The 14172-nt window shown below is 45.9% G+C and overlaps 1 protein-coding gene across 1 annotated transcript; it reads right to left on the minus strand.

Moving 5' to 3' along the window:
* Nucleotides 1–1795: 1795 nt before the first annotated feature.
* On the minus strand, nt 1796–6052 carry otomp (otolith matrix protein). The gene is made up of 10 exons (XM_014150436.2): nt 5838–6052; nt 5510–5646; nt 5187–5289; nt 5024–5102; nt 3725–3831; nt 3455–3629; nt 2668–2735; nt 2325–2509; nt 2012–2171; nt 1796–1927 (listed from the first exon to the last, which is right to left on the minus strand). Exons 1-10 carry the CDS (start codon nt 5932–5934, stop codon nt 1917–1919), a joined length of 1122 nt encoding a protein of 373 aa, XP_014005911.2. The 5' UTR covers nt 5935–6052; the 3' UTR covers nt 1796–1916.
* Nucleotides 6053–14172: the final 8120 nt, after the last annotated feature.

A 14172-nucleotide genomic window follows, 5' to 3' on the forward strand; every position in this document is an offset into this window, starting at 1 on the left:
GAGAGAAAGAGAATGCGACTTAGGGGTAAATGAACAGGGAAGGGGGAGAGAGGTGGGGGTATGATAAAGGGAAGGGTGGGGAGAGAGAGCGAGAGAGAGGGAGGTTATGAAAAAGGGAACAGTGGGAAGAAGGAGGGAGAGAGATTTTAGGGTCTACTGCACTAAAAGCATATGGAAACACGGTGCCAAACTCATTATCCACACACACACTGTACACACTTCCCTTGACTAAGCAGAACTGACCCTTCAATACAGCCAACCACTTACCGCAGTGTGTGCGCGCGAGCATGTGTGTGTGTGTGTGTCTGTGTGCGTGCGTGTGCGCACGGGTTATCAGTAGTGTAAAGGATGGGTGGTAATTGAATAATGACAGTACAGATCCTGATGGATCACCTGTCACTACTCCGTCCTCCATCCCTCCATCCTTGTCAACCTCTCCTTTCTTTCAATCCCTCCATCCACAGCTTCAAGTCAAATCAGCTCTAATTTGAGCCGTCAGCAGTGTAAGTAGGCTAAAGGCTTAGGTGGTGTGTGTGTGTGTGTGTGTGTGTGTGTGTTACCCCCCTATAACAGCGCCTAGAATCCACTTCTTCCAAAGCAAAGATGCCTTTGCCAACATTTTGTCATCATTTCTTTAATATATTTAAAGAGGTTGCAGAACTACAAATACAAGCAGGTGAAAAGTATTTACACACAGGTCTCTTTAGAACAATGTATATCCTGAAGACAGAAAATACTGTAGTGTCAAAGCACCAATATACCTCCGTAGAATGAGTTACTCTACGAGTACAACATTAACAAAATATAGAGGTCATAAGGAATAGTTTTGATAGAGAGAACATTCTCCAGAAGAAATGAAAGAAAAAAAATGTAATTCCTGTTCATTCAATGGTGGTCAATGATTTACAGTACAAACATAATTTTAGTGGCTTCAAACATCTTATCACATATATTATCACCAATATTTCAGCACCTTCAAGGTCAATCAAAACGCTCTGGATACATGGTTTGACGCAGTGTAAGTCAGCATTTGTTTGAATTGCTGTGTAGAGAGTATCATGGATTACTGCTCTGGGTAGAAGTTCCTATTTTAGCACAGATCTAGGATCAGTTTACCTTCCCAAAATGGAACATTAACCACCAAAACATTAACCTGACCTTAGATCAGTGTCTGGTGGCGACTTACAGCTGTAATCCCCTCTCTGTCAGGTGTAGAGTGACTGTGTGACTAGCATGGTGGTCTGCTGTACCAACCGTGGGAACGCAGTGAACCAAGGGCACGCACACGCACGCACGCACACACACACACACACACACGCACACACGCACATGCACACGCACACGCACGCACGCACACACACACACGCACACAGTGATTGAGAGAGTTAATGACATTGAGATTTCTTATAGGAGTAAAAGTGACTACTGGAACTGTGTGGGAGCAAAGAAACACTCCGGATATCTACTATATCATCACACAGAGGGAGGGAGGGAGGGAGGGAGGGAGGGAGGGAGGGAGGGAGGGAGGGAGGGAGGGGTGAATGGAGGAGGAGGGAGGGGAGGAGGGAGGGGAGGATGGAGGAAGGGAGGGGGGAGGATGGAGGAAGGGAGGGGAGGATGGAGGAAGGGAGGGGAGGAGGGAGGGAGGGGAGGAGGGAGGGAGGGAGGGGAGGAGGAGGAAGGGAGGGGAGGATGGAGGAAGGGAGGGAGGGAGGGGGGGGGAGGGAGGGAGGGAGGGAGGGAGGGAGGGAGGGAGGGAGGGAGGGAGGGAGGGAGGGAGGGAGGGAGGGAGGGAGGGAGGGGAGGGAGGAGAGGAAGGGAGGGGAGGATAGAGGAAGGGAGGATAGGATATGGAGGGAGGGAAAGAAAGAGGTGGAGAGATAGTGAGGATGCTGGTTGATTTCTTTCTAGAAGGATCAGCACAAACCTGTGGGAAGAAACACAAGACATGAGAGAATGAACCACACTTTCTCTCTTTCACTCTCTCCTCACTCTCTCTTCACTCTCTTACTTTCACACTCGAAGGCCTGCAGGACAGTGGTGTATGTAGGACCCAACCAGGAAGTGTAACTACCCACAACCCTGAGCAGGTGGTGAGTGGAGTCAGAAAACAGGAGATCTGATTGGGTGTAGCCCACTGAGCTGAACATGGTGGTGTTCCCAAACACATTCTATAGAGAGAGAAGAGAAGGGGTGAGATGTCAAACATTTTAAATGCTCACATACATACGCAGGCACACACACACACACACACACACACACACACACACACACACACACACACACACACACACACACACACACACACACACACACACACACACCTGTAGGCGTTCCAGGTATTTCCAGACTCTACACTTGTCCTCTAGGCGTACCACCACAGCGTTAGCTGGCACCACAGCCAGGTGACACGTCTCATGGTCAAACAGCCCGGCCTCACTGCCATCCGGGCACAGCAGCTTTAGGTCCTCCAGTTCCAGGTCCATGGCCCATGATTCCATATTGTTGCCTAGGGTAGAGTAGAAGAATTGGTGAAGTGATGTGGAGGAGGCTGATCAGAAAAACTAATACTGACACCTAGTGTCTCGAGGGAGAAATGCTGAAGTTTGCTAAGAGAGGAGACATTCTGAATGTTGGTCTTTGGTTAGATTTAGATCAGACTCTCACCATCCATGTTGTCAAAAATGGTGGTGTGTTTGACAAATGCCACATCGCCCAAATTCTCAGCCACGCACCTGGAAGAAAGACTCAAGTCAAACACAGCTAGTTAAATAAGACATTGTTTCTCAAACCAGTCCTCTGGGATCCACAGCAATTCTACCCCATTCAACTAATCAAGGGCTTGGTGATTCGTTGACTAGTTAAATTTGTAGACTGGTGTTGGAATATATCAATTATGTGGGATGGTTAGGGGTCCCCATGGATTGGTTTGAGAAACTTTCAAGTAGGGGAAACAGCTCCTCTCCTCCTCTCCCTCTCTCCTCTCCTCCCTACCTCAGTGCCCCAGCCTCTCCTCCTCTCCTCTCATCTCTCCTCCCTACCTCAGTGCCCCAGCCTCTCCTCCTCTCTTCTCATCTCTCCTCCCTACCTCAGTGCCCCAGCCTCTCCTCCTCTCCTCTCCCTCTCTCTCTCTCTCTCTCTCCTCCCTACCTCAATGCCCCAGCCTCTCCTCCTCTCCTCCCTACTTCAGTGCCCCAGCCTCTCCCCTCCTCTCCTCCCTACTTCAGTGCCCCAGCCTCTCCCTCTCTCCTCCCTACCTACCTCAGTGCCCCAGCCTCTCCCTCTCCTCCTCTCCTCCCTACTTCAGTGCCCCAGCCTCTCCTCCTCTCCTCCCTACCTCAGTGCCCCAGCCTCTCCCTCTCTCCTCCCTACCTACCTCAGTGCCCCAGCCTCTCCCTCTCTCCTCCCTACCTACCTCAGTGCCCCAGCCTCTCCCTCTCTCCTCCCTACCTACCTCAGTGCCCCAGCCTCTCCATAGTGTCTCTCTCGGTGATTGTTAACACATATATGTCTCTCGTTGTCGTCTCCTATGCAGGCTTCACACAGGTTCTTAGGGTTGTTTCCTCTGGGGTCGTGTTCTCTGTCCTTTACTCCTGGTACACAGCTGTAGCCAAAGAAGTCCCCCACCGCTGGAGGGACACACAATAACACCAACAATACACACATAGAGTCAGGGCCACACACACCACACACACACACACACACACACACACACAGGTCTCACCTTTAGGAAAGTTGCATTGTTCATCGACACTGATCTGTGAGGTGTTGACCAGGAAGCCAATAGGAACAGTCCAGCCCACCGTGGTACGGATCCCTGGGTGACAGGAGCTACAATATCCAATCAATCAATCAATGAGTCAATCATTCAAATCGCAAAGTTGGTGTGGAAGAGGCAAGGTTTTTTTTTTCTGTCGATAAGGACACGCCACCTGGTACCAACAAATTGGATGGTAAATTGCTGAAGCTGTACTCCTCTTTGCCACATCTTCAAGTTAAGCCTAGAAGACAGTGTGTGCCCTCAGGCCTGGAGGAAGGAAAAGGTAATCCCGCTATCCAAGAATAGCAAACCACCCTTTAATGGTTCAAACAGCCGACCAATGAGCCTATTACCGGTGCATAGCAAACTTTTCGAAACAAACATGCTTGATCAAATACAATGTTATTTTACAGAAAACTACCGTTCAGAAGTTTGGGGTCACTTAGAAATGTCCTTGTTTTTGCAAGAAAAACATATTTTTTGTCCATTAAAATAACATCAAATTGATCAGAAATACAGTGTAGACATTGTTAATGCTCTAAATGACTATTGTAGCTGGAAACGGCTGATTTTCAATGGAATATTTTTTAAAACATTTTACATTTTATTTAACCTTTATTTAACTAGGCAAGTCAGTTAAGAACAAATTGTTATATTCAATGACATCCTAGGAACAGTAGGTTAACTGCCTTGTTCAGGGGCAGAACAACAGATTTTTACCTTGTCAGCTCAGGGATTTCATCTTCCAACCTTTCGGTTACTAATCCAACGCTCTAACCACTAGGCTACCTGCCGCCCCGTATTGTATTATGTATTGTAGTATGCATTGTATTATGTATTGCATTTTGTATTATGTATTGTATAATGGGTTGTATTAAGTGTTGTATTAAGTGTTGCATTATGTGTTGCATTATGTGTTGCATTATGTGTTGTGTTAGGTATTGCATTATGTATTGTATTAAGTATTGTATTATGTATTTTATCGTGTATTATGTGTTGTATTAAGTATTGTATTATGCATTGTATATTGTATTCTGTATTGTATTAAGTATTATATTATATATTGTATTATGTATTGTATATTGTATTGTTATGTATACTATGTATTTTATTTGTTGTGTTGCGTTGCGTTTCCTGTTTGGACCCCAGGAAGAGCAGCCATTGCCTTGGCAGCAGTTAAATACGGACCCTAAAAAAAAATACAAAAAACTAAATACAAATCTAACAAACAATCAATCAATCAATTCGTCAATCTGTTCTCACCTGCGTTCATGCATCTCCAACAGGGACAGGTCACTGGAGGAGCGACGAGCCATAGCTACAACATAGTAGCTGATACCATCTGAGAGAGCAGACAGGATAAGGTAAGACAGGTTCAAGTTTTACACACTGTGTCCTTCTCCCCCTCTCCCCCCTCCTCACTCACCCACTCCGTTGTAAGACTCTCCAGCAGCCAGTTCTAGTCCGTAGCACCAGCCAGCTGTGTAGATGTCATCAGCAAACATGGCTGCTGCATCCGCTGTACCATTCTGAACAGACATAGGTCATATTACTGATTAAAGAAGCAATAAAAGAATTGTTGCACAATTCAACTACACTTTCTCTACAGGTTGTTTAAGGTTGCACAACTCTGGTAACTTTCCAGAAATCCTGGTTGGAGGGTTCCCGGATTTCCTGCTTATTCTCTTGTAATTCCATGGAATCTTCCAACCAGGATTTCTGCAGCCATAAGGCTGTTTTGCCACACACCTTGATCTTCTCCATACAGTCTGTGGGACTCTGTCCACGGACACACAGCAGCGTTCCTCTGATATTCCGAGCTGTAGCGCTCCCAGCCAGATCCAGACACTTCTGCTCCTCTGCCTCCGACACTACACACCAGGAGACTGGGAAAGACAAGGAATGTTGAACTGTTTTCAACTTTATTCCCACTGGAGAAAAACAGGTGCCAGCATTGCATCTACGCATCTGTTGCAAATGCTACAGAAATTCTCAATAGCTTTCACATTAGGATGAGGTTCATCGGAACCAAGGTGAAAACACAGAATACATCTGACCTAAAGACTCCCAGACTTACTTGAGGTTTTCTGAGTGGAGAACGAGATGAACGAGAAGAGGAGAAGAGTCACTGCCAGCCTTCTGTCCAGATGATCCATGTCGACTGGCAAAATCATAGAAATCTTCTCTCTCTCAAACACACACTGTGAAGACGAAATCTCCTCTCACACGAGACACACTCCAACTGAATGCTACAGTGGAGAAACCAGTAACCTGAGGTTTTATGGGGAAAAAATGCTTTCACATCGACCCCCTCTTATACCTTTGTCCTCAGGAACCCTCAAGCGGAGCGAGGGATGGGGGAAGGGGGGAGGGGGTCAGGTAAGAAGAAAACATCTCATTATTCTCCTCCATTCCAAAAATTCTAAGCCCTGGTGGATAATCTCCTGATAATTGAAAGAGAAACGTTAGACAGCTATCCCGTTAGCTTTAGAAAGTGAGAGGAGGGGAGAGAGAGATGGGAGGAGATGGGGGAAGAGATGGGGAGGGGAGAGGAAGGGAAAGAGAGAGAGAGAGAGGATAGAGAGATGTAGAGGAGGGGAGTTGACGGAGAGAGAGAGAGCGAGGAGGGAAAGAGAAGGTGAAGAGATCGAGGGAGGGAGGAGGAGAGGTAGAGGAAGGAATGGGAGTTGATGGAGAGGGTGGGGGGAAAGAGAGAGAGGAGGGAGAGGAAAGGGAGAGTAGTAGAGGAGGGGGATAGGGGAGGCAGGTTGGCTACTTGGCTTGGCGTACCCACTCCAGTACACCTGGCATAGCCCAGCAATCTCTCTAATTAAAAGAGTGATGCAGACAGAGTGTCTCTGTGTGGAAGTCTGGTGGGAGGCTTTGCCAGGGAGAGTGGATACTCCCTGGGTCCCGCTCCGCCTGGGCTGAGATTAAAGATGTAGCCTAGCCGCCATAACAGGCTGTGTATTGTTCAGGTGTACAGTAGCCAGTCAAGGAAAACGTATTGGCTATCTGATACCTCTACCCCTCTCTCTGGGTCTCAGCTCACAAGCAGGCAGGTACACATACACGCACAGACACACGTACATAATGTCTAGCTCTACCTTGATTTAAGAGATTTTAAATCTTGGAATAGGCAAAAAAAACTGGTAAAACCAGTGGAAACAACAGTACCATAAAATGATGTGTTTGATACCCAAACCACTTTAACTATTGCATCCAGAGGTGCAACTTTCACTGGGGACGGGGGGGACTTGTCCCCTCCAGTCTGAAATTGCATTTTTGTCCCCCCAAGTTTTATCATTGGAATGTGATACAAAACAAGGCAACGGTGTGCTTTAGGACCATGCGGACGCCTCAGAGCGGTCGGGTAGGCTGTTTGGGTTTATCTGAGTGTGTATCTGACTGAAAAAAAATGTCATTAAAAAAGGTTATTTCGATGATCAGATGCCGTGTAGCTGAAGTAGCAGACTCCTCTCCCCGGTGCTGTGAAGGCACCTGAAGCACAGGGCAAGAAGAAAGGGAACAACCTTTTAAATTGTGGCCACAAGATCTTTTGGTTATAGCTAGTGGGGATGAGCTAAGATGAGGAAAATGTGAGTCAAAGCTGCAGTTGAGCTTAATGGAGGGAAGAAGCCCTAATGCAATGGGCATATACAAGTAAAATAGCACAATTGATATGGATGCAGTCCATATTGATCAACAGTCTAATGTCAAAGCCTCTATAAAGGGCCTAGTGGTTGAGGCCAGGGGTCGGTTTGATACTGGGCAGTACGTTTAGTAAAAGTAGGCTACCTGTATGTTGGCTGTAGGCATTGCCTATATTGGTGAAAACTTTGGTGTAGATCAGATTGGTTTCAGAACTGAAGGGTCCTACTGCTCCTGAATCAGTCAAAGCCGCATAGAAGGCCACCTTCGGTCCGTCCGTGAACACAGGAGAGAAAGTATACTTATTTAAGACATTTCACTGAAAATACGCAGAAATTCCGATTTAGAAAATATCTTTACTTACATGTTACAGAGAAAGAAGAGGAAGACGCTTTCAGAGTGAAAGATGAGGGGGATGTTACTGTGAATAAAAAGGAGGAGGATGCAGTTTTTGGAGTGGAGGATGAAGTGAAAGAAGATGAAGACGTTTTTGGAAAGTAAGAAACTACTTAGTTTCTAATGAGATGTTTTTTGAAAGTGAAGAGAAATTTTCCAATACCATAATTGAACAACATGGGAACAAGTGAAGTTCTCAAAATGTTTCACCTCTCTTTACCTCCTCCTCCTTGCCCTTCATTTTCATTCTATCATATAACAAGGAACAATATACACTATTCCAATTTCTGGTGGCCAACAAAATACAGATTTTTTATTTTGACTAAAATCTGCATACAGCATCTTACTTTACATTTGTACTCAACGAGTATTTCATTGCTTTCTATAAAGGCATGTTCTGTCATATTAAATAAAGTACATTGCCAGTATTCTTGGTATTTTAGCTCCTCCACCTTCCTCTCCCTGGCACTCAGTCTTGCTGCCAATGCTAGAATAATATCAGCAGAAACACTAGTTACCTCACAGTTAAAACTGAGAGAGACATTAAATGACCAATCCACTGTAGAACGTGAACTGATAGACTTTATCATATTTGCATTTTCACTCTCACTGGCAGTCAATCCAATGCAACTTTAATAATCATACTGACTCTCCCACTAATTCAAGAATAAGCTTTTCTACACTCTCACTTTCACTGGCTTGCAGTCTGGCCCCCAAATTCCACAGCTCCACTCTCTGTTCAACCACCATGTCTCTCAGCGCTCTCAGCTCAGCCCAGACATCAGGTGGTGTGGTCGTGCGTTTGCCTGTCGTGCCTGTAGCTTCAGTTCTTTGAGTCGCTATCTGAAATTCACTCACCATATTTTGTTCCCCTGTCCGTTGAGTGATGTCATTCTCTCTGACCCCTCCACTCTCCTCCTGAGTCCATTCCCCAGACAGACAGAACAGCCTCCACTCTCCTCCTGAGTCCATGCCCCAGACAGACAGAACACTCTCCTCCTGAGTCCATTCCCCAGACAGACAGAACACCCTCCACTCTCCTCCTGAGTCCATACCCCAGACAGACAGAACACCCTCCACTCTCCTCCTGAGTCCATTTCCCAGACAGACAGAACACCCTCCACTCTCCTCCTGAGTCCATGCCCCAGACAGACAGAACACTCTCCTCCTGAGTCCATTCCCCAGACAGACAGAACACTCTCCTCCTGAGTCCATGCCCCAGACAGACAGAACACTCTCCTCCTGAGTCCATGCCCCAGACAGACAGAACACCCTCCACTCTCCTCCTGAGTCCATGCCCCAGACAGACAGAATACTCTCCTCCTGAGTCCATGCCCCAGACAGACAGAACACTCTCCTCCTGAGTCCATGCCCCAGACAGACAGAACAGCAACACCAGCAGAGCTACAGCACCCCTCATTCTGATACAAGGCTTTTTCAGATATGATAGTCTACAGAGCTCAGTTCCCTTCCTTAGAGAACACAGAGAACACACATCGTAGTGAACCACAACATGGGACACAAGCTGCACGTGTTCTCAAAGGTGAAGTCTAGACAATAATAAAACCAAAGACTGATAAAATAGAAGACAATTGAGGTGTTTCCTTAAAACAGGTCATTTCGATCAATGAGGCTACGAGACTGCTTGTTGTCATTGTCAGTTGCCAGTCGCCAAGGTCATCAGATTTCAGGTTGAAAACACTGCTCCAGATAATGGGGAGGGTGCTAAGATGATAGGACCTGAAGGGGCATGGACACAGAGCCAAACCCAGAGCAGTGTACAGAGATGAGATCTACGGTGCCCTCCTAACTTATTTAAATTAGGCTAAAGCACAGAATGTCACCTTTTATTTCTCATGTTGGTCCTGTGTGTCTCAGCTGGTAGAGCAAGGCCCTTACAATGTCACAATTGTGGGTTGGTTCCCGCTGGGGCCACCCATAAGAAAATGTATCCATGCACTACTGTAAGCTGCTTTGGACAAAAACATCTGCTAAAATGTCATATTCTATATTATTATAGAGAAGGCGTTAATTAGGGAAAAAGACTGCAAAGTTGTCTGCCCAAGTTGTTGTACCTATCGAGCACGCATGCATTAAATTGCTGACGAGGAGACTGAAGTATAGAAAATACTGAAAAGCGGTGTGATAAAAGCTGATCAAGGCATCTGTGTCCAAAGACCTACCTTTATTTGACTTTATTTATACATTGAAATTGCTTTATAATAAAGCAACAAAAAAAGGTGTTGATGTCTGTCCAGATACCGGAGGGCACAGTAGTTCATCTAACTCTAGGCCACTACCAAGAAGTAAAGACTATTTCCCTCTAGAGCTCCCTACTGTATGTCCTTGGAGCCATACTGATAAACAGTCAGTCAGATACCAACACTAGCAGATGGATAGCAACATTGCCGGTAAACAATTTAGTTATATGGGGGATTTCATTGGCAACTATCTCAGGGGGCAGAGTTGCACTTGTTTTTTCCCCCAGATGAAAATGAAACAGGTCTCAGGTCTAATTAAAAGGTTAAATAAACTATAAGGAGTATGGTATTGAGGTAAAGCGTAAATTAAGAGTTCTTCTGTTTAGACTTTGAGTTTTACTTGGTGCTAACGATAGGTACATTTGGGCCTTGTGGACAGACTATGCCATGACTATATAATGTAACCTAATAATCCATCGCAAACCTTCTTCTCCCCTCCAACCAGAAACACTGAGCTACTGTCATATTGAACTAATTAACACATTCATCAGGATGTCATACAGACTGCAAAACATAAATAATACAAAATTCTGCTTTTATTTTATTGATGCATTTATTAATACGGGAGCCATTTTGGCTCCAAAAGGCCCCGACATACACTCCACCAGAGACCATTACAGCATTCATTATGTTCTCACACAGTGAAGAGCAGGAAGCCACTGAAAATGTTGTGATTAGTTGAGTCATCATAGAGCCTGTTGCTTGCAAGGATGCGCATGTACACCACATCTCCCTCCTCCAGCTCCAGGCTGACTCCATTAGACAGCGTCTCATAACCGCCACCATTATATCCCTGACTATACATGATTTTCTGTCCATTCTTATACATGTATGCATAAAGGTAAAACAAGGTCTGGACACTCATGGCAGGGAAGCTAATGTAGTAGAGTCCTCTCACTGGTGCTGTGAAGACACCTGTATCAGAGGAGAGTAAAGAGGAATCAACTATTTCTGTTTCTCATGTTCTCTTTTGGCATGCAACAAAAATCACACAAAACAGAATGCCATTGACACCCGATAGCTAAACAAGAACAGTTATAACTTTGTAGCTAAAGTAAGTACCAGACTACTTAACCTCCTAGCCTAATGGCCATAAGAGCGACTGGCCTCAGAAGCCCAGGCCTATGAAGGAGGATTTGGAAGGATGGCCACGCAAGACTAAAGAGCGACAAATACATATCACATTTGCAAGGGGCGTTCAAAAATGGACAAAGCGTTGGTTTGAAATCAGGCCAGAGATCAGTGAAAGTAGACTACCTGTAGCTGGGTTGTAGGCCTTGCCAATGTTTGAGAAGATTTTGGTGTATACCAGTGTGGTTTCAGCAACAAAGGGTCCAACAGTTCTTGAATCAGTCAAACCAGCAGAGAAGGCCACCTTTGGCCTGTCTGCGAACACAGGAAAGATAACATACAGATTGAATGACATACCGTACTTCTAGTATTCTCAAGTCCGCAGCGAAAACTGCATTACACCCTCTGGCAAAAGATGAAACGTTGTTAATAAGCATTCCATGTATGAATCAGTGTTGCAGAGTGAAACAGCATAAGGCTAATTGTTGGAGCTTTCAGTGAGATCTCAGGGAGAGTGATGTCTCCACATGATAGAACTCTTCTATGGCAGATGTGAACTATCAGGGAGTAGGGGGGAGCTGAATACAGCCAAACTAGGAGAGTAGAGAAGCTTTGTGGTGTTTGGATAGATTAAAAACTGAAACAGAGCAGGCGAATCAATTGTTACATTTTCAATTGTGTGTGTGTTGTAGAGTTTAACTGAACTGTGACATCACCCTCCTAAGATCGAAGACTCGACTGTGGCTCTCAGAGTAACAAGCTAATGTTTTGCTAGACGTGTGTATGCTTGACGCGGATGTCAAGGCAATCATCTGTTTTACCTGCAGTTGCTCTCTTCAGCTCCTCCACCTGGCTCTCACTAGCACTCAGTCTGGTCTCCAGGGCTGAACAATCATTAAAAAGTAAGGACTACACTTATGTATAATGGACTTCCTATGAACAGTAAGGTTAAGTACAGTAGCACTTATAATATACATTATGTAAACATACCTGCAGGATACCACATATTCCATAGAATGATTAAAAGGAAATATTCAAGTATTTCTGTCATTTAGGCGAACTATCCCTTTTTAACAACCAGTAAATCACTCTTATTACCTGCATTCTCAGCCTCACTGGCTGTCACTCTGTCCCCAATGGCTGATATTTTAGCCCAAGCAGCTGAACTTATGGAAACAGGTGAGAAATAATCATGATTGTTCATATAAGCAATATAGAGAATGACCTGCATTCTGTCTGCAGCTCCTCCACCTGGCTCTTACTGCCACTCAATCCAGCTGTCAGGTCTAGAATGATAGAAATATGAAAAACCGTTCATGTTGACCTTGCTTCTGCTTGTACAAAGAGGGTCTGAAAAATCCCAGGACAGGAAATATGGTGGGACATTGTTGAGGCCTTATGTGCCTCTTGGCATAATAAGGCGTAAGTGCCTTACAAACTAAACTGAAATAAATGTCCATCCAGAATGTTAAATTTTCATTATTTCCACTCTCACTGACAATCAATCAAATGTAACCCCAGGGGGGCTGGGGGGGTTGGCGCCCCCCTTGGGTTGTGCCGTGGCGGAGATCTTTGTGGGCTATACTCGGCCTTGTCTCGGGATGGTAGGTTGGTGGTTGAAGATATCCCTCCAGTGGTGTGGGGGCTGTGCTTTGGCAAAGTGGGTGGGGTTATATCCTACCTGTTTGGCCCTATCCGGCGGTTTCATCGGATGGGGCCACAGTGTCTCCTGACCCCTCCTGTCTCAGCCTCCAGTATTTATGCTGCAGTAGTTTATGTGTCGGGGGGCTAGGGTCAGTCTGTCACATCTGGAGCATTTCTCTTGTCTTTTCCGGTGTCCTGTGTGAATTTAAATATGCTCTCTCTAATTCTCCCTTTCTCTCTCTCGGAGGACCTGAGCCCTAGGACCATGCCTCAGGACCACCTGGCTTGATGACTTCTTGCACCTGGCCATGCTGCTGCTCCAGTTCCAACTGTTCTGCCTGCGGCTATGGAACCCTGACCTGTTCACCGGACGTGCTACCTGTCCCAGACCTGCTGTCCCAGACCTGCTGCTATGGAACCCTGACCTGTTCACCGGACGTGCTACCTGTCCCAGACCTGCTGTTTTCAACTCTATAGAGACAGCAGGAGCGGTAGAGATACTCTCAAAGATCGGCTATGAAAAAGCCAACTGACACTTACTCTTGTGTTACTGACTTGTTGCACCCTCGACAACTACTATGATTATTATTATTTGACTATGCTGGTCATTTATGAACATTTGAACATCTTGGCCATGTGCTGTTATAATCTCCACCCGGCACAGCCAGAAGAGGACTGGCCACCCCTCATAGCCTGGTTCCTCTCTAGGTTTCTTCCTAGGTTTTGGCCTTTCTAGGGAGTTTTTCCTAGCCACCGTGCTTCTACACCTGCATTGCTTGCTGTTTGGGGTTTTAGGCTGGGTTTCTGTACAGCACTTTGAGATATCAGCTGATGTAAGAAGGGCTATATAAATACATTTGATTTGATTTAAAGCAATAAATACTAAGCTTAAATGACCTGCATTCTCCTTCTCCACATTATTCTTGGTGACCCTCAGCTCCACCCTAAGATCGGTCACTGTGTTTCTCTGCTCCTTTGCCTCAGCCTCACTGGGTGTCACTGACCTCCTCAGCTCACCTTCCTCAGCTCCACTACAATGGTTCCCAGGTTGTGCACCATGTTCCTCAGCTCCTCTCTCTGCTCCACTACGATAGTTCCCAGGTTGTGCCCCATGTCTCTCAGCTCCTTCATCTCAGTCCAGATGTCAGGTGAGGTGGTCATCTGTTCGTTGGTTGTCTCTGAAGCGCAAGTCATTTGGCTCTCTCTCCCTGCACTGTGACCCTTTTGAGTGATGTCACTCTCTCTGACCCCTCCACTCTCCTCCTGAGTCCATTCCCCAGACAGACAGAACACTCTCCTCCTGAGTCCATGCCCCAGACAGACAGAACACTCTCCTCCTGAGTCCATTCCCCAGACAGACAGAACACTCTCCTCCTGAGTCCATTCCCC

The sequence above is a fragment of the Salmo salar genome, chromosome ssa16 (assembly GCF_905237065.1).
Source record: "Salmo salar chromosome ssa16, Ssal_v3.1, whole genome shotgun sequence".
In the NCBI taxonomy this organism is placed as follows: domain Eukaryota; kingdom Metazoa; phylum Chordata; class Actinopteri; order Salmoniformes; family Salmonidae; genus Salmo; species Salmo salar.

Coding starts and splice junctions, on each gene's coding strand:
- otomp (XM_014150436.2), bottom strand. CDS start 5,934: ATGATTTTGCCAGTCGACATGGATCATCTGGACAGAAGGCTGGCAGTG. Junction 2,736..3,454: donor GGAGAGGCTGGGGCACTGAG/GTAGGTAGGGAG, acceptor TCTTTCTTCCAG/GTGCGTGGCTGAGAATTTGG. Junction 2,510..2,667: donor CATTTTTGACAACATGGATG/GTGAGAGTCTGA, acceptor ACTCTACCCTAG/GCAACAATATGGAATCATGG.